This window comes from Eufriesea mexicana, unplaced genomic scaffold (assembly GCF_001483705.2).
Source record: "Eufriesea mexicana isolate 0111107269 unplaced genomic scaffold, ASM148370v2 scaffold4744748416, whole genome shotgun sequence".
Classification (NCBI taxonomy): domain Eukaryota; kingdom Metazoa; phylum Arthropoda; class Insecta; order Hymenoptera; family Apidae; genus Eufriesea; species Eufriesea mexicana.
Window position 1 is genome coordinate 32870 of NW_016907984.1, and position 24397 is coordinate 57266.

At 39.7% G+C, this 24397-nt stretch overlaps 1 protein-coding gene across 3 annotated transcripts in view; it reads right to left on the bottom strand.

The window, feature by feature from the left end:
• Positions 1-10240: 10240 nt before the first annotated feature.
• The window catches only part of Gbs-76A (Glycogen binding subunit 76A), a 132784-nt gene continuing 118627 nt past the window's right edge, over positions 10241-24397 (bottom strand). For all 3 annotated transcript variants that reach the window (XM_017906377.1, XM_017906369.1, XM_017906361.1), the window contains exon 2: positions 10241-15576. In XM_017906377.1, the coding sequence (XP_017761866.1) occupies positions 13183-15474 (2292 nt within the window). In that variant the 5' untranslated portion in view covers positions 15475-15576 and the 3' untranslated portion in view covers positions 10241-13182. The remainder of the gene's footprint in view (positions 15577-24397) is intronic.

Genomic DNA, 24397 nt, shown 5'->3' on the forward strand with positions numbered 1-24397 from the left:
TATATATATAGGTGATATACATCAATTATAAAATTATAGAAATTATTCGTGCAATTGCTTCCCTCGATTTTAGGGAATTTCAGCAAAATTTTGGTATCAGTAAAAATGGTATCAAAGTATGACAAATTGTTGCAAAAGTATTATATCTTACGAGATGTTAATTATAAAAATTCCTATTATTGTTAAAAGAGAGGAATTCAAGCAAACGACAAGGAGATTGCAATGTTCAAAATTGAATTACGACCAAGATAGTAAGCAACCACCTTAAGCAAGAAATTGTCGAGTTTAAAATTCGGATCGGTTTAAAGACCTAGCGATCGATGGTGGTTCGTGGTAGATTTAATGTCAAGGAAATCGGCGATGCGATCGCCGTGCAATCGTCGGACACGCGAGCTATCCGAGAGACGAGGCATTAAGAATATTTATTTATAATCAACGGGAAGTAATCGGTTATTGCGCAAAAAGATGCGACGAGTGTTTCTGAACGGCGACATCGTGGCGCTATTCGATCGCTTTCACATTCATTGATAATCGAGGAACGCTGTAAAGACTGATCAGAAAGACGAAGATTGCTTTTTTCATCTCTTTTGACTCCTCCTCCTGTTATCGAGGGATACTTATCGCAACGACAGAAGCACACAGGGTAACCGTTAGGGTATTGCTTTCCAGGCGACATAGCCGTTTTTTAACGTCGACTTAAGCCGTTTTTTAATGTCCACTATTTTCCTTCTCTTCTTTTTTTTAGTAATAAACAGCTGCCATTTTCGAACATGCGTGATTTCTTTCCTTACACCGCCCGGATGGATCCAGCAAAATGGTTCATCCTCGAAGGTCAAACGGGATTAACAAGGATCTCGATGCTTGATCTCGGTTGACTCTCGTCGATATGACAGGTCCGTGATGTATGGTCAATTTTTGTAAAGTTGTTATTGTATTTTTAACGGTTAGAGAAATGGAAGCACGTGCTTTCCGATGTAATCGAGAAGACAGCTTTGATCCGATGTAATTTTTCATTTTTATTATTATTCTCGTGAAACGATGTTTCCGTTTCTCGGTGGGATTTAATGTACACTTAGGAAGCTACTTCTCCGTTCGTTGAGTGGAACTTTATTTTGTTATAATTATACGTAAGAGAATAAAAGGTTCGATTTTTAGCGATTAAGAGGGCTGAAAGAGACTTCTCTCGGAATTCCCGATTAATTTGTAATTAACATAGGAAACGCGTTCTCCTTTGTTATTGTACTTTCGTATCTTGTTTCGCCTTTGCAGCATTCTGAACCCTTGAAATATGGCGAGACCCGCGAATATTTTTATTTTCTCACGAGTAATTCTAATTAAAATTAACGAGATACTTACACCAGAGTAAGGATAAGGAACTGCTGAGAAGTGAATGATCAAGCAACAAATGTAAAATAGAATTATTCCCCAATTGCTAATACTCTCTTTTAAATTACCCTCTTCTTCACCCTGACACCTAAAAGAGGATCGGAAAAATTGTTATAAAATTCTGGAAGAAATTCCTTTTTAAATTATTAAATAACAACACGTTCGACTTTGTTCCTCGAACGATATGGAATATATCGATCGAGCAACATCGACGCGACAAAATATTCTCGACTGCAACCACCGAGCAGGGGTCGATATTGAACGATTTATTGCTGCAAAAAGCGCAGTATGATCGAAGATAATTTCGTCTGAGCAGATTACCAAAAACTCACGACCGCGAATAAAATTCGCTGGAAGGCTTATCGTGTGCTCTACCGATCTGGTGTCGTCCATTGCAAATATAGATTAAGTTTTGAGAAGACACGACTGCTTGTGCAATGCGAAACAATGGCAAACTCGATGCACGAGTTGCTGCTCGTTTGGCACCGGTAAGAGACCTCTAAAAATACCTGAGGAATCTTGGCCTAACGGGAAGGTACAGTTTAATTATTTTCAGCTGTTCGTTCGATCATTTTATGCCTCGAGATGGAAAATAATCGCAGTTTTCCCGATACCGTTCTGCGTCGAAGAAAAGACGAATAAAAATATCGTGATCGCAGGGATAATTAATTATTCGACAATTAGTGGAACATAATATTCGACGAATATTGATTGAATTTAACAAAATTTAAATTTAATTCGAATTTAATTTTAATAAAATTTATATTTAATTCGAATTTAATTTTAATAAAATTTAATAAATTACATTGGCCGATTATTAATGGAATATTTATTAGTCGAATAAAATAAGCTATATTCAGTGAATATTAGGGAAATATTAAACGGATAAAATAAACTATAATTATCGAATATTAGTGGAACGTTGATCGAATAAAATAAGTTATGTTCGTGGAATATTAGTCCGATATCGGAGAAATATAACGAACTATGATAAGGGTATTTTCGCGGGCTAACATTTTTTCCTTTTCGTTTCACAAATTTATAAATATTGTAGGCACAAAGAGTGAAAAAAGCGGAGAAAAAGTTGGAGAACGAAGAAAACACAGTCGATATCGTGAGATTCATGGAATCGCGAAGTACCTCGTCCTATCTGCAATCCAAGTGATAAACTTAAGGTCCAAAGTAACCCCAGATTGCCAGGTCACACCTACCGATAATAATACTTCAATTTGCTTTATTTATAAAAATAAGTTTCGCATTTTTGCGCCAGACTTGCGTCATATGCTCAATAATTATTTTAAATATAAAATATCGAATGGAAGGGTCTAATAATAGAAAATTGGACGATAGTCGATTGGATGATAATGCGATCCGCGAGTCGTATAATTATTTGATATTTTTATATTTTTATATAACGATATGGACGTCGAATTAACCCCGCAATGCTTCGCCTATATTAAAAGCTACGTATCCTGACATACGAGAAGTAAAAATAGAATTTAGATTATTAAGAAATATAATTTTATTAATACTACAACCACTTCCAACAAGTTCAAACCTATCACTGGATTAATCTCCCCGATCCAAAATGACTACCAATTATATAATTGTAAATAATAAACGACCAGTTTCCAGAAACACAGGCAAAATAAAAATAATAAACAAGCACTGAATACTCCATTATAATATCGCAGAATTAAAACGTAAAACCAAATTGCTATATATAAAATTAAATATCCGTTCTCTAATTATATCCTTATTTACACGAGAATTAGTTCAACACAAATTCAAAATTTTATACTGCTGCAAATAACTATGACAGCCTGTTTTACCAACATACCAGACGTTCTACAAATTTCTCCGAACATCGTGTCATTCCTAATTGTTTATACCTACTTTTGTTACAAACGAATACAACTATTAGACTCTAAAGATATCGGTTACCCGGAAGTTTATTTAAAAAGGAATAATTTAATATTAATTTATTTCAAGTATATGTAATTTCATCAAATATTCACTTCAAATATATTCGAATATGCATCAAGTACTTCGGCACGAAAACGAAAAAGGATTGAGAAAATGAAACCACTGTGGCCTGTGAACGGCCAACAATCGGTATAATTAATAGCGGCGAATAAAACTTTCCAATGGTGCCAATCTACGACACAACGATCGACCTAAAGCCCAATTAGCATAGATAAAAATTTCCCTTCGAAAATGTCTTAAAATATCTCACAAGGACAGAAGAAGAGGCTCTCGATCGGTCTTCCGTTTATTGTCTTAATAACATATAGAACATGTGTTACAGATATATTATATACGTCTATCTTTACGTATAGATACTTTTCTCATTCCTCCATCAACATTCGCTCCTCGCCTCGCAGCAATTATTTTCTCCCATTATAACCTTAAACGCTATCACCCATTCCATACTCGACACCGTTTAACGATAAACGCGAAACCTTAGCAAACTACCAAGAGGAAACATCCAAACAGATGTGATTCGAAAATAAGAGTCTCGTTCGAGACGGTGTAATGGCGGATGGAGAAGGAGGAAAAGGGATTAAAAACCGAACGAGCGTTACACATACATCTTCTACGACCTGTTTCTGCTGTACTGGACATATTCCTTCTATCTCTTCCTTTCTTTAAAATCTTTTTTTTTTTAATTTTTTTCCTCGGCTTTTTTTCTTAATAAAAGTACGCAAAAGTCTGATCGTTGTTATCAGTCTGAAGCAACGTTGCTCGTTCTTCCCACGCGATGAAACCTCTTCAGAGACCAATTTTTAATTAACTCCATATCGGACGTTTTCGGAAAAGAAAAATCAGAATTTTCGGGATATTAATAATAAAAATATCGCTAGATTCGAGGAATTTTTAAGAAATTCTTTTTTAGATGGGGAAGTGAATATTAATTATCGAGGTAATTAATATTAATGGACGAACGGAGTTAATTTTAAACGTTGATCAATGAAAAGTCCAATTAACGAGTTCAAGTCTTGCTGAAGCAACGTGACAGTTTTCTTAAATAATTTTTAGTAAGGATTGAGCAGTGTGTGATGTCGCGTTGTTTGTCACGAAGGAACTATCAAGGGAAGAATCATGCTTCCGTTATGTATATCCGTGTAAGTAACAGTGAAACGTCGAAATAAAAATCGAAATTAAGATCGAAATGAAAATCGTTTCGGGGACCACGGTACATCGTGCGATGATTTGCAAGAGCGCTGCAAGGCGAAAAATTTCGCGGAGAGATTGCAAAAGGAATTGCAAAAAGATCGCGCGAGCATATCGTTATTTTTCGCGCAAGATGGACGCTGGTAAATATAAATATAAATATAAATATAAATACAGGCGCACCGAATAAATGGATATTCTTTTTCTCTCTAAATCGTATATTTGATATACAATTTCACTGACCTTTCGCAAGTAATCGAGACGCGATTAGTGGCGAATTTTATAAATGTCTCGGATTACATGTATAGATAAACATGGAGGACAACGAGAGGCAATATTTTTCTACTCACACTGATGCACAGTCTCCGTACGAATATTCGGAAGAAAGAGAGAATGAAAATAAAAATAATTATAAAACGCGATATTTTTCTACTCACACTGATACATCGACTTCGTACAAATATTCGGAAGAAAGAGAGAATGAAAATAATAAAAATAATTATAAAACGCGATATTTTTCTACTCACACTGATGCATCGACTTCGTACGGATATTCGAAAAGAAGAGAGAAAGAATATAACGAAAGTGGATATTTTTCTACTCACACGGATGCAGAGACTCTGTACGAATATTTGGAAAAAAAGAGAGAGAAAAAAGAATAAAAGCCGATATCTTTTTACTTGCACAGATACAGAGACTATGTAGGAATATTGAAAGAGTAAAAAAGAAAATGGAGAAAAAGAAGAGAAAGAAAATGTGTTTTGACGTGGACGAATTAATGCACCGTGGCCTCCGACCGATCGAAAATATCGAATACAGCGATTACTTTGTTATCAATGACGGCATATCCATGTGACACCGCACTCTGTGACTCAATTATCGCGAATAATTACGGTGAAACAGGATATCCGGAATATTCAGACATTTCCACGTATTTCCGATGAGTATTACTTTTTCGCGCAGACTGGGGTAATTTGCAAGACATAGCGTAATTCTCTTCCTGTTTAAAAAATAAACAAAAATATCAACTTTTCACGAATAAATAACTCTTTTTCGTTTTCTTATAAATACATCGCTTTTTCGAGAAAACTGATTTCGTGTTTATTTATTTGTTTTATCTTTTTCATATTCTCGGTGGAGGTGAATTGTATAACGATGAACTTCAATGAATCGCTAATTGGTATAGTGGAATTACAAGTTTAGTAATATACTAAATTTTTGGTCTTTGTCTTTCAGCAACGCGATGTGACAATGACGATGGTACAACGAAGAGAATTATTTAATTCTTCGCGAGAATATATTAATTTATTTTTATAAATGTAACGTAATAATGGTTTAATAAAAAGGATCTTTTATTGAATAACTTGCCGAATTTCTTTACCCTACCAATGATTCTCAGCAACTATCGTTGATTTAATAATTCCTTGACTAATATAGGAAACGAATCTTTTATACACGAAAATATATTAATCTAGTTTTATACATATATATAACACGATAGTGGTGCTAATTTAACAAAAAGATCCTGCATTAAATAGTTACTCTACTCCTCCAACGTGAATAATTTTCAACGAAGATTATTATCATATTTAATGCAGTCATTTTTAACAATTCCCTGAAAATATATTAATTTTTCTCTATAAATACCACATTAAAAAATTCCACTGCTAACTCCACCAACTCCTTGTGTGTCAATAATTCTCACTGAAAACTATGCCAATTAAAATAATATTTTCCAACGATCCATCGATCGATATAATAATTAAAACATCTCTACACGTGAAAATATATTAAATTCTCTCTACAAACGTAATACCACGTAAAATTTGGACAATGGGATATACTTCGATGCGAAATTGGTAAACTTTCCCAATTTCCCAAAGGAACCCACCGAGTCTCTATTCGAAATGACTTTTCTCGAAAACTGTACAATCAAAATTAAAAGAAAAAAAATATTCCTCTGCGCGAATCGCGCTATATCTTGTATAACAATCGAACAATTATATAAAAACAATATTCGCATGCTCGACGATAAAATTTATCACAGTATCATCGCTCTTTGCGATCCCTTCCTCGTTTCTCTCATCAAATTCCTCTATAAATCATCGTATAATCATCATTCACGAATCCGAGGAATTCGCATAATTATTTACAATCGTTGAATTTGTGCGTAGGAATAAAATATATCACGAGTCTCGTTCAGTCTTGACTCTATTCGAGCACCATGATCCATAGATCCCTTCATTCAGGATGATAAGTAAACGTAAAAACGACCGTTTCCAGCATCGAGGAACCTAATCTTAATTTCACTAAAATAAAACCTTACACTCCTAAAAATATTTCTTCACGATTCCCAAAATTCCTCGCAAAGAAATATCAATTCCGTTGAAACAAAATTATTACAAAAATATTGCGGATAATTTTCCAGGAAATGCTGGCTACTTATTCGTCATCGTCAATTTGCTTGTTCGTTTATTATTCATTCCTTCTTAATGGAGTTTGAGAGAGAAATGGAAGTAACGGGCAAAGAACGACGATGCAATGGACACCGAACGATTTTAAAAATCATGGAGACGTGAACGCGATCGACGTGAACGGCGACGAACAGAATCGGCGAGCTCGCGATTTGAAAGAGGAAATAAAAAGGACGAAAGGGGCACGAGAAATAAATAAACGACGATAAACAATAATAGACTACCTCCTCGACGATAAGAATCATCTCTAATTCGTGTTTCTTTTTTTCTTTTTTCATTTTCCTGCAGACTGTTCGTCACCGATCCTCGTCCATCGGTTTCACAGCCGAAATCGGACGAGAAGAACTTGAGAATTGCAAAGAAGACAAGAGAGGAAGGGAACAGACATAAAACGATTAAAAGTAGCAAATTAAAATTATAAAGTAAAAATAACTATTAAAAATGGACAGAGAGAATTATTAGCATTTCCATGCTCTTCCACTCCTTCTCTATCATGCAAGCCCACACACACGCACACGCACGCACACGCTTTTTCCACCGTTTCTCTCGCTCTCTTTCTCTCTCGTACCTTAACACCGTAATAATGTCGTATTTTTACTTCGTTAATTAATTTTCCCATCTTTTCTTCCTGTTTTCTTCGTTAAAAACTGCAAAAGGCTCGGTAATTGGACGAAAGCTCACGGCTCTACGGACTAGAGGTGCAACGTATGCTTACGTGTACATTACAATATAAAAATATACTACCGTTACAGCTATGGTTTTCGTTCGTCACGTCTCGAACGTAGAAACGTCTCCCTTTCGGAAAGAGAGATGCTTGGATCGATTGGATCTCGCATTAATTGCAATGGAAAAACTCCATGTACACAGTTACGGTTCTCTAAGCTCAGTCATCCTTGTCCGGAGTATTCTTTTCTCGTAAACGTCTCGTAAATGACTACTCGCTGATTCAATAGACTAGAAGGTTCAAGTTAACGAGCAAACGGAGCAATTTCTTTCCAGAATTTCTCTCAACGAATTTACGCCGCGTAAAATTTCATGATTTTACAAGTAGCCATCAGACGTCATCTATTTTCCACGTGTTCTCTCCAATCTACTCGATCCCGATAGTTCTCACCTAATCAGACAATCCGGACGACTCTACGACTCACTGCGACGTTGAAAATGGTTCTTAAGAAACTTACAAATATCTCCTGCGAATTCGTAAGGATTTTGTAAAATTTTTCTAAAATATCCAGAGCAATCTACATTTTATTCGCGTTAAAATAAGGATCCTTTATGTCGAATAAAAAGAAAGAGATCCAAAGGATTTTACAGGCCATCACGATCTCAAACAAATCTTTAAAAATCGTTAAAAATATCTGAAAAATTCAGGAATCCGAAGGACTTTACAATTTAAAATAACACGATCTTAAAATAAATTTCTAAAAAATCTCAGTTCACAAATACGTAAAAATCGTTTTACATCATCACCTAACCAAATTTAACCAAATCCAGAGGATTTTATAATTCACGGTGATCTTGGTTAAGTTTTTCAAGAAATCCGCCCGAAAAAGAAATCTATACTCTAGTCACAACGGACGTAGGAATTGGGATCGAGCTTTGAAAATTGCGATTCGAGGATAAAAATTTCTGTCGCGCACAGAAACAAGGCTGCGAAGGGTTTACGCAAGAACGGTGCACAGTGACGTATCGCGCGAAGGAAAATGGCACGATGTCAAATTATTTCTACGTTCGAGACCAGCGTTACAGTGTTTTACCCGCGCGTGTTTCGCCTCCTCGATGACGTAAGGTCCTCGCAAAAGTCGTAGCAGACGGTGGAAATCGATTTCTGTAGGAACCAGGCCTCCCACGCGAGACACACTCTGCGCCACCACCCTTGGGAGAACCTTACGCGCGAGTTCATAACGACGGCTTGCAAAACACGCACGAGGATTAACAAAAATAGTTCGTCTCCGGTTTACTCAGGGTGTCACGCGACAGTCTTTCGCAATCGTTCCTCGCGAGTGATTCAAAATGACCGCTAACGTCGATCCGACCGTCTCTGCGAGCTAGCAAATTCTTTTCGATATTCCGAAATTTCCTTTCGACTGAATATTTTCGTTTCTGCGTGACACCCTTCGCCATGAAAAATTTATAAACGTGTATTCCATAAGTTTCAACAATGGTGGATAATATAAATTGCTTTCGTTCCGGGAATCCCTTGTATTTGGAGCTCGATGTACAGGGTGTCTCAGAAATTCTTTGAGAAATATCTTTAAGGAGAGTCTTTCGTAGGTACTACAGTTAGAGATCAGTTGTTGAGTTTCTGACAATGTAAATAATTACATAATTCGGTTGCTGATAGAGAATGATATTTTTCTTCCTTTTTTTTTTATTCTTTTTCTGATGATTGAACGATTAAATGTTCGAAGAAACTGATAGATCTCTTCGCAGAATGAAAATTAGAGAGACAAAGTTTCTGTTCGTTTGAACACACCGCGTGTCTGGCAGTAGACGATCCTTTTCTCCTTATTTCGCTCACATTCGTGTCGCACATCTATTCTGCGTCTTTATTTAAACCTTTGTTACATGTTCATTGTCGTTTAAATAATCCGTGACATTTCGCAAACGTCGTGTTACGATACACGCTAAAATATCCCTTCCTACTGACACGAAGTTCCATTTATCCGTGATAAAATTAATGAAACACCCTGTACATCAGGCTCGAGTTTTCATAACATAATTAAAATATCTTAATTCGTAACTCCGATATAACTGTCTCCATAAATCTCGATAATCATCATTCTCAATATGAAGTGGAAGAATATCGTTTCTGTCGTTAACCAGAATAGAATTCGACTTTGTATCTTTTTTTTTTCTTTTTCTCTACAATGCATATATATACAGAGGATAAACTATAGGGAAGGCTTTCAGTTGTGTGTTGAGTAATATGCGTGTAAATATCGAGGGCCTCAATAATGGTGGTTACGATGCGCCCAAGTTAGAACAATTAAAAAAAAAAGAAGAAAGTACCATTTCGTTGAAGTGTAGAATATGCGAAGAAACAAACGAACCTATCCAATAATAAAAAGAAAAAAAAAAGAAAATCGCGTTTCTCTACAAGAAACGTTTCCTCGCGCTTAACGAAAGGGTTGACCACTTGCGCTAGCAAGAAATTCACAGACACGTGTATCAGAACGGTTTCTGTGACAATTGCCTAACGACGTGTGTACCACGTCGTTGGCGATTCTGTATTACGACAAAAGCATTACGACGTGCGTGGCACGTGTTTCCAGCGCGAGTGGTTAAACATCTCCCGTTTAAACTGTTCCCTCAGCGAGACACGGAAGAGTAAGGATAAAAAGAAGAAGAATGAGAAAACGGATCGATTAATAAGTATTCTGTCCCCAAGTTAACGATAACGATAAAATAAAGCGGGTAAAATAGCAAGGTGTAACGATATCTGCCATGCGTTCGATATAAAATTAGAAAAGATCGACGTCGATCGTACAAAAAGATCGGAGAAAAACAAAGAAAAAATGGCAAAAGTTACCGAAAAGACTCGATTACATTCTCGCGTGGATATCGTATATCGTGTAAAAACGTGTCGATGATATGTACAGTAGAATAAAAAGTGGTGTGCAGCGAACATGATTGGAAGAAAGCTCGCGTACGGTGTACATCGCGGTTAAGGGTTGACCGAGCTACGAAAACCTAACCCCCGTTAGTCCTCGAGACACACTTGCCCACCAATACTGACGCCGCCTATGTACAATTTTCACTGCGTCCACGTTCTCCGTGTACGTTATAGAAAGCACTTGTTCACGATGAAAACTATTAGAAAAAATATCTTACGAATATATAGCGTAATCTTAATATCGTCTCGTTCGTTTCCCTATCGACTTCGTATTGCAACTGCTACCTGGGTAACGGTGGTCGGAATTACAAATGAAACGCTTAAACGTTACCAAAAATATCGCGGTGCCGTGAAATACTATATACCCCGTGGTTTCCAACGCCAAGTGCACCCTACGACTATGGTCTCTCTGGTTATCTCTATACCCGAGGGTGAACGCGTGGTCGATCGCGATACCGGTTCGTCGCTAACGTGGTCGCTCGTCCAGGCGATACCGAGTAAGCAATCTGGCCAACGATCGTTAAATGTCACTCGCCGTTCTCAGATCGACGGACAAATCGATCGAATTAGCCAATGCTACCTCGTGCACGCGACAGAGTTGCTCTTTAGGCCCGATCTGCCTAGAACTCTGACTCGCGATCTTCGATGCCAACGCGCTGAAAATGTTCCTTTCTCGGCTCTGTTTCGATCAACCGCCAACTCGAGTCACTTTGACAACGCTATATGATCGCTACGCAAGTTAGTCGCTTATTCCTCTTGCCGGGTAGCACGAACGCCAGCGACAATGGACCCTGTGTCGAAGATGGACTGCGTGTGGATCTTCGAGGAAGGATCCTGGTCTCGGTCGAAATCGTGGGATCTTATCTCCCGTGTGGTCCTCGTGAGGTATAATATGTACATATCCGCACCACCAGGACGAACAATTGGAAGTCCTCGGATCACGAATCAGTTCTGATCTAAAATTAGTTAACGCTGACGTAAAGGGTAGGTATCTATTGTCGAAGGTATGGAACTCTCTGTTCCGCGATAACGGTGTGGTTAAAAGATTCGTCGCGTTGCTGGCACCCCTAACAGTAGTACGGATACACGTGATAAAATAACAATAACGAATGATGATCGGTGAGTAATCATCGTCTTGGAGATTTATACAGCGATACGGGTGTTCAACGATTAATCGATCGGGCCTCGGTCTTTCTGGTTCGCGACGATCGTTGGGCGAATGAGATCCAGAATCGAGGATGAGGAACAGCCCTGTTGGGCAGCGTGGTACTCGTCAACTGTCACGTCTCGCTCTCGAAACGAAACTGTTCGTGAATATCGTATCACGTGGGCACTTGGATTCCCATTCGTGTGCTTTTCTTATTTTTCTCTTTGTTTTCGTTTTCTCTCCGGCTTTCCCGACGTTACAGCTCATGCAATGGCACTGGATCAGATTGGCACAGGTTGAACGTTTTGATTAAACGAATAAAAGTACTTCCGTTTCGAAGCGTTGGCACGCTAAAAAATACAGGGACTACGTGTCGGTGAGCTAAAGAAAAGTGTCACAAGCGAGACCCCGGACTGGTCGTCGCTGAGAATTTCCTCGGCAGTTACGTTTCCCGTGGATTAAAGTTCATCGAGAGGTCGTAGATTCGACTCTAACGAATCGGTTCGAGAATACTCGTGCAACTACGTGAGATATCGTTAATAGTTAAAACAAAAAAAAAGAAAAAAAAAAAGGAAAAGAAACAAAACCAAAGAGCCTTCGATTTCGCCTTCTCGAAGCACTACCACCCCTAGAATCCTTCCAACGAACGTCTCGTTTCCGTTTCAACGGTTTCTTTCGTAATCATCGACCTCTGTCCCAACGTCTCGCGTCGCGATCATCGGTGAGATTGCGGATGATCTTGGAGACGCGGTTAGAGTGAGCTGCGGCGCAAAGTCTGTAGAATTAGGTACTTTCTAGGAACGTGAAAATAATCTCCCATGATCTCCCGGACAGTTCGAATGCTTCATGCTTGGTCGCGTTCCGAATACTATGGCGACTGGCAAGCTTGCAGACTCCTTCATCGCGAAGATCGATCCTCTTCTATACGTGTCAGGTCCGAAGAGCTACTCGGTATTTCTTCTCTCAACCACCGGCGTCCTGTTCGTCCATCGAAGTGCCATCGCGTCTATCCCGAATACATATTCTCGCTCGTAAACAAGGAACAACGAACGTGTAAAAAATGTCAGTCTAACAGGTGCGTCGAGTTTCTCCAGTCCACTGAAAGGCTGGTCGGAAAACGGGCAGGAAAGAATAATTGACGCCAGTGCGATCCCTGCTCTCCGATCTGCCTCTTCGTTCCTTCAATCGACTCGAGAATAGGACAGTTATGTACAGTAGGTATACTCTAGGAACGTTTATACAACCGTAGGCTCTCTCTTCCTTTCTCCCTCTGTCTCTCTGTCTGTCGCTTGTTAGCCTTATTCGGGTCCACTTTAGACTCCTTGTCTTCGTGAAGCATCGCCGTGTCTCCGTCCCGGCAACCCGTGCAAACACCATGGCGTCCATCAGTAGAACACAGGCGACCACTCGTGCTGCTGGTTCTCCTGTGCCGTGATCGGTATGTAGCCAACGGCGGAGGACGCCGGCAAACACTGGAAGCAGTAATTGGCTCCGGCGTTGTTGTCCCAGTACTGCTCGCCCTTGCACTGGAATCGAACCGCGAACTCGAGCCTCTGGCCGACCGGCAGCGTGTGACAGTACAGGATGAACGAGAATTTGTCGCTGAAACCGTCGCACGAGTTCGGCACGTAGGTGGCCTGCAGGTCGCTGAAGTTCCGCCACGAGTTCAGCGTGTACCGAATGTGCACCGACTTGTGGAAGTCCAGGTTGATCACGCGGACTGTACCCTGGACACAGAGAGAAATCGGGTCCTGAACGAGCACGTTCTCCAGGCACACTCGACGCTCGCGGACCAGATCCAGAAAGTTTGGTAGACCGGCTGGTTGTTGGAACAGAGGCACCAGAGTTCTGTCCAGCTTGCGCGGAGGCATCGTGCAACCTGAGCCACGCCTGCTGTCCACGTACCTGGTCCCCCATTGGGTGGTATTCGGCGACGTGTTCACCGGACTGGTGTCTTTCTGGAAGATGTCGTCGTAGATCAGGTCACTGTAGGCTGAGTTCGGTACTTTAGGGATCTCGTCGAGGAACGTTCGCACGTCTGCGAGATCTAGGCCTAGAACGTCCGCGAATCGAACGATCTTCTTTCTTCCAGGTGTGCCGGGTGGCGTTTTTCCCGTTTTCAGGGAAGAGCAGCGTCTGATCTTCTGAGGTCTCTCCTCTTCCTCCTCTTCCTCGATGCTGCCCTCTTGCGGCTCCTGGTCCGACACGTGGACGTCTTCCTTGACGGTCGGATTGGTCGCGAGCTTCTGCAGCAGAAGGCACATCTTGTCCTCGTCGCTGCTGTTGATTACAGTCCCGTTCTCTATCTGTAACTGTACCTCGTTCTTCACCGTCGTCTCGACCACTCGCTCGCCTGTGGGACACTCCAGAGTGAGAGCACCGGGAATGCTGATCATGCTACTGTACGTCGAATGGTCGTCAGTCTCGTTGCCGGTGTTCTCATCTGTCTTCAGATTCAGAGCGTTCTTCGTCTGTTGCATCGACGGATCGCTGGCTTTCTCTTCGTCGAACGGAAGATCCTCCTCGAATGTGTTGTCCGAGGAATCCGGGGAGTCCTCCTTCGCGAGGTTCCTCGCGTTCTTGATATCCTCCAATTTGCCGTTCTCCGACAGCCCGTTAACGAAGTCCACCTCGTCGGTTCCTTCCTCTATATTCTCGTCCCTCCTGCTCAGCGCGGAAGTGATCATTATCTTAGGCCCATGGACGGGTATCTCGGAATCGGAATGCGACTTGGGCAGTCGGTTCTGAATAGTGACGAAGCTAGCGTTATTTTTCGAGGGACTTTCGTCCTGAAGGGACATGGTACTCTCGTCGAACGTGCTCCAGAGAGACTCTTGGCTAGGAGACGTGGTGGTGTCTTGGGAGCTTCTGTCGTTGGAATCCTCGGAACTGCACGTCAAGTCGTTCTTCCTCGGCTCCTTATCGCAAAAGTTGTTCCTTCTGAACGAAGCACTCGACTCCGACGTGTCCTCGGAATGTTCCACGCTGATGTCCGGCCTCCTGCGATAGGACAAGTTCTTGGCCTTCACGGTGTCGCAGCCGTTCGAGAGATTCGAGGTAGTCATTTCGCTCTCCGAGGTGGTTACGGGATCAAAGAACACCTCGTTCTTAGCCTTCTCCACGTCTGACGATTCCGGGTCGAAGAATATATCGGAGGAATCGCTGTCTGGAGACGTTCCTAGCAGAGGTGACGCGTAGACGTACCCTGACTCGGAGTCTATGCTAGACAGCATAGCTTTCGATCCGTTGGGAGAACTGTGATGGATACTGCGATGATTCTTGAGTACCTCCGGATTCACAACCAGGTCCGCCACTTCTGCTGCAGTGGCTTCCTCCGCGGGCGAGCTGAGGCCATCCTCGAAATCGAGATCAAAGTCGTAACACAGGTCCGTGTCTGGATTGTGACGCGGTTGGTGCTGAAGAACGTGATTGTTCGCCGTGTTGTTCAGCATAGTCTTGGCCGCGGACGTGGAGCGCAACCAGGAGGTCTCTTTGGGCATCGAGGAGTCCTCGTTTCGCTGAGAACTTTCCTCGCTTCCGAGCGACGTGAGCCGTCGATGAAGGCGTCTGGCGAACGCCTCGGCACGTCCACGACAGCTGCTCGGGAAAAGAGAGCTGACCAGGCCACAGGAAGGGCCGCCACTGTGGGCGCTGCCCGCCGAATCCGTGCTGCCCATCTCGAGGACGGACGAGCCGGATGTCCCGTCGGCGTGCCTGCCCTCCGAGGGCGAGGTCGTGCTGCTACCCTGCTCTTCCGCCTCTCGACTCTCGGTGCTCGCCTGCAAGTTTACAAAACCATGTATTTTAAAAAGGGCAATTTTTTAACAGGTACGTAGAATATTTATATTTTATTTATTTTCAATCCTATTTTCCCTGTCCTAACTTTTCCTATCCTAACTTTTCCTGGATCCAATGTAAACCCTAAGTTTCAAAATATACACGTTCCTTTCCTTATCCTGATCTTTTTCCTCCCAATTTCTGTTACCCTAATTTCCTTTGTCCTGAATCCTTCAAGTCCTAAATTTGAACCTATATTTGTTACCTACTTAATTTATAGCGTCAAGTCTGGATGAATAAATAAATAAATATTAATCGACCAAGGCTAGTCAGAAACACTAATAATTTAAAAACAAGAAGTTACAATTTTTTGTCCACTGTGAGAGTCTTAGAGTCTTAAGGCTATTATTTTCTATCGAGCGCAGAGCGCTGGCATGATTCATATTCCTAATACCTATAATACCTAAAATCTCGTTAAATACCTATGTATCGTTAAATTATTTTCTAACTTCATCGATCACCTAGGAATTTCCTACGTGGACCCTATCATTTCCAATATTTCGATTTAACGTACATATTTCAGTTGCTGAATCCTTGAATCTAGCAGACGTAAGCGTTAGAGTACTTTCGTGCACGTGCGTCTATCTGCCCATAACACTAACGTTCCGGTAAAATGATTCCTATCTGGAAAACGTGTTCCAGATATCCCAGATTAATGCAGAATTAAATCATCTATCCAATTTATCTATTTAAAAATTAATCGATCCTTTCGTACAGCCTGCACACGTAATCCTTAGTACACGAAAATTCGTTTATTCTCTACTGCTGCGTATCCAGCTCGACTGTTGCAAAAATACCATGGCGTACAAATAAATCCCCTAGACGTGTTCCTTAATTGACACAATACACGTTCATTATCGGGCGAAACGAGCTATGCTATGCGTTTATCCGGAGTCACCTTCTCGTGATGGAGCGAGCGAAGAACGAGGGAGAAATTAATTATGCGCTAGAGGAGGAGCGTTCTTATGAAAAGCTGAATTTAAAGGTAGTTTCGTAATCACGCGAGAGGTCACCGGGGTTCACGATCGTCATTTGAATACAATTCGCGGCCGGGGGATCGAATCTTAGGCACCGCGTATAAATTTTCTCATCTCCTCGCATTTGCTCGTATCGGCTCGTAAATCTTGTCTTCCGCTTAATACACGGCAACCCTTTCGTGGTAGCCTAAGAAACGAAATTACGCGACGGCGTTAGATTCCTGCGCCGTTGCTCGCGTCGTTTGTTGAAAAATTCGCAACAATTCATCTACGTTCCACCCTTCTTCGTGACGAGGAACATATTTTCATCCTGCATAATCCGCGCGAATTATCGTCGCGAGTAGCATGAGAAAGCAATCTAGACAGAGGGACACCGAGGTATCCAAAGAATTTGGTGACACGATACTCTGGTTTATTTAACCCCTTGACATACGAATAAAACGGAATTCGATGCGTTCGAAAAATACTATTTAACGCTTTGACTGCCATGGAAGTACTTTTATTATTGAAAGCATATGAGAAATCCGGTCACCAATGACCACCATGGCATCACAGGAGAAACCGTGGTTAGTCATATATGACCAACATGGCAGTCAAAGTGTTAGTAATATATTGCACGATATACTGTCCACCAGAGATAGTTTTTGACGTCTCTGAGACGTCGAAGTCTACAGTGACACGTGAAATGGATGACGTCTTCCAAACGTCATTGTATGCCAACGGGTTAATTTTCATTTAATTTGCAATTTTCTATACAAATGAAGAAAGGGCTCTGTAGGAAGTATGAGAAAGAGAAAAAAGGGGAAAACTAAATACTGCTGGTTTGAACTAAAAGTGTAAATTTTGTGTAAACTGATATGACGGCGAGGCCTAACGAGAAACTCAACTGTCGCGTTCCTAACGCCGCTAAAAAGGACAAAAATTGAAACAAATGCCAGTGTAGATCCTCGCCAGGCCGATGCCAGCCCAGGCTACACTTGCACTTCGAAAAACTCCATGAATTTTAGCATAATATTCGAAACATAACCTAAAATATAACTGACACGACTAACAAATGAAATGTCCAAGAAGCGAACGAAAATTAATCCCTTGCGCTTGACGATTTTTAAAATTTAAAGAAGGATACGAGTTGAAAAATTTTCTGCTACAAAACTGGCAATACTTTTCTAACCCTTTCGCTACTATGGGTGACTATAGTCACCAGCAACGAGACGCCATCTATACACTATACTATAGTCACCGACCACAGAAATCGAGTAAAAAATTAAGACAAGTGCTACCATTCCTCTTAGCTTTCTTCTTTTCTCTTTCTCTTCGAAAGATTTGCGTCAAAAGACCGAATGCTAAAGAATGCACAATTGCAATGTTTCCATCTTTGACACGTCGCTCCGTTCTACGGGAAGAACTTCGTGGCGACGCCACGGTTAAGTAGTAAATAAAAAATCGTAAAATAATTAACACGTAGAATTATTTAATTTCGATACCTCGTACTCTGTTGCGTTATTTTAAATTTGATATGTTAATTAATATCGAGCTTCGAAATTTTATCAAATGACGACTGAAGAGGTTAAATGAGGGTGCAAGGGCTGCCCTAGGACAATCCTAGTCTATTGGTGAGATTACAGACGAAGTTTGAAAGAGAGCCGAATAGTATGAGTGTGAATAGCATAATTAATTTGTAATCTTTTTAGCTTGTAATTTACTCCTAGGTCTCTTAGCTAGTAAATAAAATGTATATTGCAATCAATAGCATCCTTTTATTCCGTATATTGCCGATCGGAACAATATCCTTACATGTACATGCCACTGGGAAGAAAAGTGGATGCAGCTAGATTGGATCGGGCTCCAATTGGTAGAGAGAGCCACGAGGAAATTTCCGTATTTCACGTGAATCAGGATGAACGGCCATTTCGTTTGTCAGTGACACTGACGTTGACGTTAACGAGGAAAGGACTGGGAAAAAATTGATCGGCCAGTTGATTCGTCGTGGCGTCCAGCGACACGAGACCAGCAGGAAAAGCACTCTCGTCGTGGGGCCTCCTCGAGGCTTGTAGCGGTTCCCGAGGTCGCGTATTAGGCGCACAATCATATTATTATCCCCCACAGTTAAAGTTACAACCGCCATTACAACGTTGTTGTTGTAATAGCTTCGAATTACGTCGATCGGCCATCGTACACCGTGTTATCCTACGTCGCAGCATCCTTGAATTAAAATAACACGCGTCGTTCTATTTATAAGCGGTTAAATTCTATAAGCCAGATTTATGGATCCTTAGGATGGTTAGGTGAGTGGTTCGACCGTTCGATCTTCGAATGATGGAAAGTTTCGGAAATTTTCAACAGAGCTATAGTTGGGATGCTGCACGAGTAGCTTCGGGTATTTCTGGAAGTACGGAGAGATCGTTCGATCACTGAGCTATGGTCTCAGCTTTTGGAATTTGCAGTGGATCTATAGATAGAGTACTGTGATGTGTAAGTTATGCACATGCTACACATGGACTTCTGGTAGTACCTTGAGTATTGGTACGATTTTGAGAATTTTCAGTAGATTCTTGTTTGGGATGCTGTATAGGCACTAAGAAGAATTCTAGAAGAACTTCTATCTATCGATTTGGAGGTAATGGCTACACAATTTTGGGAATTTTCAGTAAATCTATAATTATGATACTGTATAAGCTCTGGGTCTATCTGGAAGAACTCCTATTCATCGATTTGGAGGTAATGGCTACATAATTTTGGAAATTTTCAGTAAGTCTATGATTATGATACTGTATGAGCATTAAATACTTCTGGAAGAACTTCTATCTATCGATTTAAAGGTGATGGTTAGACAATCTTACAAATTTTCAGAAGATCTATGATTATGATACTATATGAGCACTAGGTATTTCTGGAAGAACTATAGATTGATTTAGAAGCGATGGTTACATACAAAATTTTGAGAATTTTCAGTAGATCTATGAATATGATACTATATAAGCATTAGGTATTCTTGGAAGAATTTCTATCGATCGATTTAGAGGCGATGGTTAGACAATTTTGGGAATTTTCAATAAATCTATGATTATAATACTATATAAGCATTAGGTATTCCTGGAAGAACTTCTATCTATCGATTTATAGCCGACGGTTAAATAATTTTGAGAATTTTCAGTAGATCTATGATTATGATACTGTATAAGCACTGGAAGAACTATAGATTGATTTACAAACAATGGTTACATACAAAATTGTGAGAATTTTTAGAAGATCTATGATTGTGATACTATATAAGCACTAAGTATCCCTGGAAGAATTTCTATCGACACTTAAGAATTTTCAGTAGTTCTATACTTATGATACTGTATAAGGACCGGATAATTCTAAAAGAATTTTGATCGTTCGATCTTTGGACGATGGTCAGACAATTTTTAAAATTTTCAGTAGATCTATACCTACGTATAGTGTTCTACGGGGTTCAAACACCTCAAGAAGTACTTCAATTATTAGATTTTTATAAAATTCTTAACAAGTTTAGGGGAATTTTACACCTATATTTCAAGTGTTTTACATGCTCCATGCTTGTGTTTTACACCTATATTTTAATTATACACCTATATCTGAAGTATCGTATCACATAAACGTTTGTAGAAGCACTCCAAATGTCTAACCTTTGAGTTATCACTCACGAAAAATTTGAAGAACTTTAAGTAACTACATAACTGTATCTTGGAAGGATGGAAAGTTTCAGAAATTTTAAGTGAATTTAAGCCTGAATTGACTTTTATTCTTATATCTTTGTTATTCAATGATCGGTTAATATGGCAAAGGGGCTGGTAATGAAAGATCGGTATGCAAAGTCGGCGTGTATAAAGTGATTTATAGATTTGTAATATTCTTGGACGAGCTAAATAAAAAGAAAAATGAGTTAATGGTGCGCTGGGAGTTAACCCCTGTGATTAAGTTGCGCTTTTTGAATTGATGATGTAAGTCAGCTGTCCGCCTATATTTATCTCTTACGTTACGAAAACAAAGAGTCATTAAGGACTGCAGAAAATTACTCCGCGTTTTATAAAACACGTTCCACGTGTCTCTCTCCATTCTTAGAAAAAATAACCACGAGCTACGCGACCGAGGCAAGAGATTGCTTCTTAAAACAATTAACCTGAAAATATCGTTTAACGAAATTCGTTCTACCCGATTTATTAAATTACGCGCAAAATTCGCGAGACAATTTTATTTTACCATTTTTCGTGAAACTTTGTCGACAAATTGCGATTTTATTTCGAGAAGAAAATTTAGAAACAATCGAATTGTTATAATTTAACTCACATAGAAATTTACAATTTCACAAACCTTATCATGGTTCCAGGACGTGTTTTGGAATTTTTAATAAAATTGTTTAAGTATCGCAAATATTTAACGGCTAAATCTCGTCTGATTTTCTAATAGATGGTCTCACAGGACAGATTAGGCGCGAATGACTGCGACTAATCGGCTATAGCAATCATCATCGACTTGTTTGTAAACAAGGTGACAAAAATGAACCCGCGTTAATGACATCGCGAAGAAATTTGAGCGCAGATCACAAGGTTGGCTCGTAGTCAAAATGTTAATAGAAAGAGCGACACACAGGAAATGCGGATAGTCGTCATCTCGACCTACGTGTCGAAATTTCGACGCGCAAAATCCTCTCGCGAATCGCTCTTACGACACGAAAATCTCTTTACAACTGGGTTACACTACAACAATGACTCTTTCGACACGAGATCTTTTGGTAACAAAGATGATAAAATAAGAACGCTTAAACACTATTAAGGATAAAAATAGCGTTCGCAAAGTAGTGAACGCGTGACTGAATCTGTCAGAAAACGTAACTAAACGGTGATTTTAATTAGTCCGATATGCAAATTCGCTTGTATTATCAATTACTCGACAATAGATATCAGGAGGTTTAATTTGTGTATATATAGAACGAGTCATGCAAGTTGTTCATAATTATTTTTTAAAATATCGACAAGGAAAAACACGCATCCCATTTAAAAAGTCGAAGGTCACCTGAGAATTTCGTAAATAAATAAATAATGTAAAAAAATGATCGTGGTATTGTGCATTTAACGATATTGTTAATCTCGAAATAATACATAACGGAATTTTTCCAAAAAGCGTTCCGATATTTTTAATACGACACGATGGTATCTAAACCCCTTAAAACACCCTAAAACTTAACGATACCTGGTAAAGTACCTGAGAGGAACGGAATATTTATATTTCAAAATGACCAATGAAAAGAAGAAAATATATGTTATGAAATAGTCTTAAAGAATAAATTACCTAATTTATTCGAGAATTCCCTATTTGGGTGACCCAATATTTCTAATACAACACGATCACATCTAAACCCCATAAAACCTTCTAAAACTTAACGATACCCAGCAAAGTACCCGAAGAGAAGGGAATATTTCCATTTCAAAGCGTCGGATCGAAAGAGAAAAATATATTTCCTGAAAGTCTCAAAGAATAAATTACCTAATTTATTTGAGAATTCCCTATTTGGGTGACCCAATATTTCTAATGCAACACGATCACATCTAAATCCCATAAAACCTCCTAAAACCCAATGACAGCCAATAAAAGTACCCGAGGAGAAGGTAATATTTCGATTTCAAAGCGTCGGCTCGAAAGAGAAAAATATATTTCCGCGATGATCAGCGAAAATATCGGGAGAAAATAATTCTGCGCTCTCACCTTTCCCTCGAGCTTATTGTTGCACAGCTCCATGCGCGCTCGGACGCTTGAACCGGACAATAAAAGCAAGAAGATGGTTCACGGGAAAGCAACGCAGCTGCGAAACGTACACACGAAGACGAAGAGGAAGAAACGCCCTCGTTTCGCCTTCTGCCTTGCAATCGCAGAGGTCTGGCAATTATTTTTGGCGCCGAGCTCGCCATAGTCGATCATCGAAAGCAATTGGTCAAGAAATGGAGCGTGATGACCACCATGATCCGTTTCCACAGCTATACATCGGCGTCCACCGATATTCTGTTCCATTTTAACCTGCACTTCCTCTGCGTTTCGCAACTCGGGTACGCATCGACAGTCTAGCAGATTCGGTTTACGCGTTTCGATTAGCACCAAAAGAATGAACCGGCACGAACGGGGAACGAGGAAAAGCAGATCTTTTTTTAGCCTGCTCGGAGAAAAATATTCGAGATATCGCGCGATGCCTCGTGAAAATTAGAACGGGATAAATATATCGCTGGCAAGGAATCAGTTCTGCCTACCTGCTGGTCGCTGATCCGACGTTTCGGCCCTGTGAAATTCATAAATACACCGTGCAACTCATATAATCCTATCATCCTACTTTTTATTCTTCATATCGAACCTTTAATGAGGTTCCTTCAATCGAAAATTACGTTCGCGTCTATGATCTATGATTTACAAGAGTGAATGGAAGTAGCAGTAGCTTGGGACAGTGAGCAAGTTGAGAAAATAATTATTTATTCTAATTTATCCTGTTTTACAACCCTAAACACTGATAAAAGATATCTAAAATGAGAAACTTTCGCATAAGAGTAATATAAAATAAGTTATACTTAAAATAAAAATTATTTTAACTCATTTTTCCAATTGAAAGGAACGAACATTGAAATTGAAAATAAAAGAGGGAAATTTTCTTGAACGAATGTAAAAATATTTATATATTATATATTAAGTATTATATGTATTAAAGAATTTCTTTTTCAAGTTTACTGGCTCAGTCATTCTGCAATTCACTGCACGAAACTTAGAAGAAAATTCATTTTCATTAATGATACTCTTCGTTTGTCCTAATACCGTGCAAGCTGTTTTATTTCGTGGATTTTTCGACGAAATTGCGAGCAACATGGCAAAAACTACATCTGCTTTAAAATTACCATTTAAATGAACTTAGGTATGCTGCTTTTATCTGACCTTAAAGCCTGTACCAAAAACAATCCCCTCTGTTTGTTTCGTTAAAGTTCCCCTCGGACGTTTATAACCGTGTAAAAGCAAATTCTTTTCCTTTCATCCGGTACAATTTTTTAAAACCATCTCATTAATAGACTCAAAGCAGACACGACGCATAAACGGTCAAAATAATGGCTACAGAGACGCGTGACCTATAGAGAATAAAGGCCCAGTCGAGTACGCCTGCACTCGACGAATCTCCCACACAAATACCTCATAAAGAAAGCAAAATTTAAAAACACTTCGTTCCTGAAATCCTCCGAGGCCCCCGATTTATTTTTAAATAAAAGTCCTCGTACATCTAAAAGTTGCCAAATTTTTTAGAAATTTACGTAGACGTACATACGAGTATATGTTACTTGCTAAACGTTATAGTATATCTTACATTTTTCCAAGGCTCCGAATTATAGGAAATATATTTTTCTCTTTCGATCCGACGCTTTGAAATCGAAATATTCCCTTCTCCTCGGATACTTTGCTGGGTATCGTTAAGTTTTAGGAGGTTTTGTGGGGTTTAGATGTGATCGTGTTGGATTAAAAATATTGGGTCACCCAAATAGGGAATTCTCAAATAAATTAGATAATTTATTCTTTGACACTTTCGGGAAATATATTTTTCTCTTTCGATCCGACGCTTTGAAATCGAAATATTCCCTTCTCCTCGGGTACTTTGTTGACTGTCATTAGGTTTTAGGCGATTTTGTGAGGTTTCGCTGTGATCGTGTTGCATTATTCATACACGAAGGACTACACATATACTCAACACAACCACATCCAATCTTTCAAAATACACAGATTTTTTTTTAAATACACATAG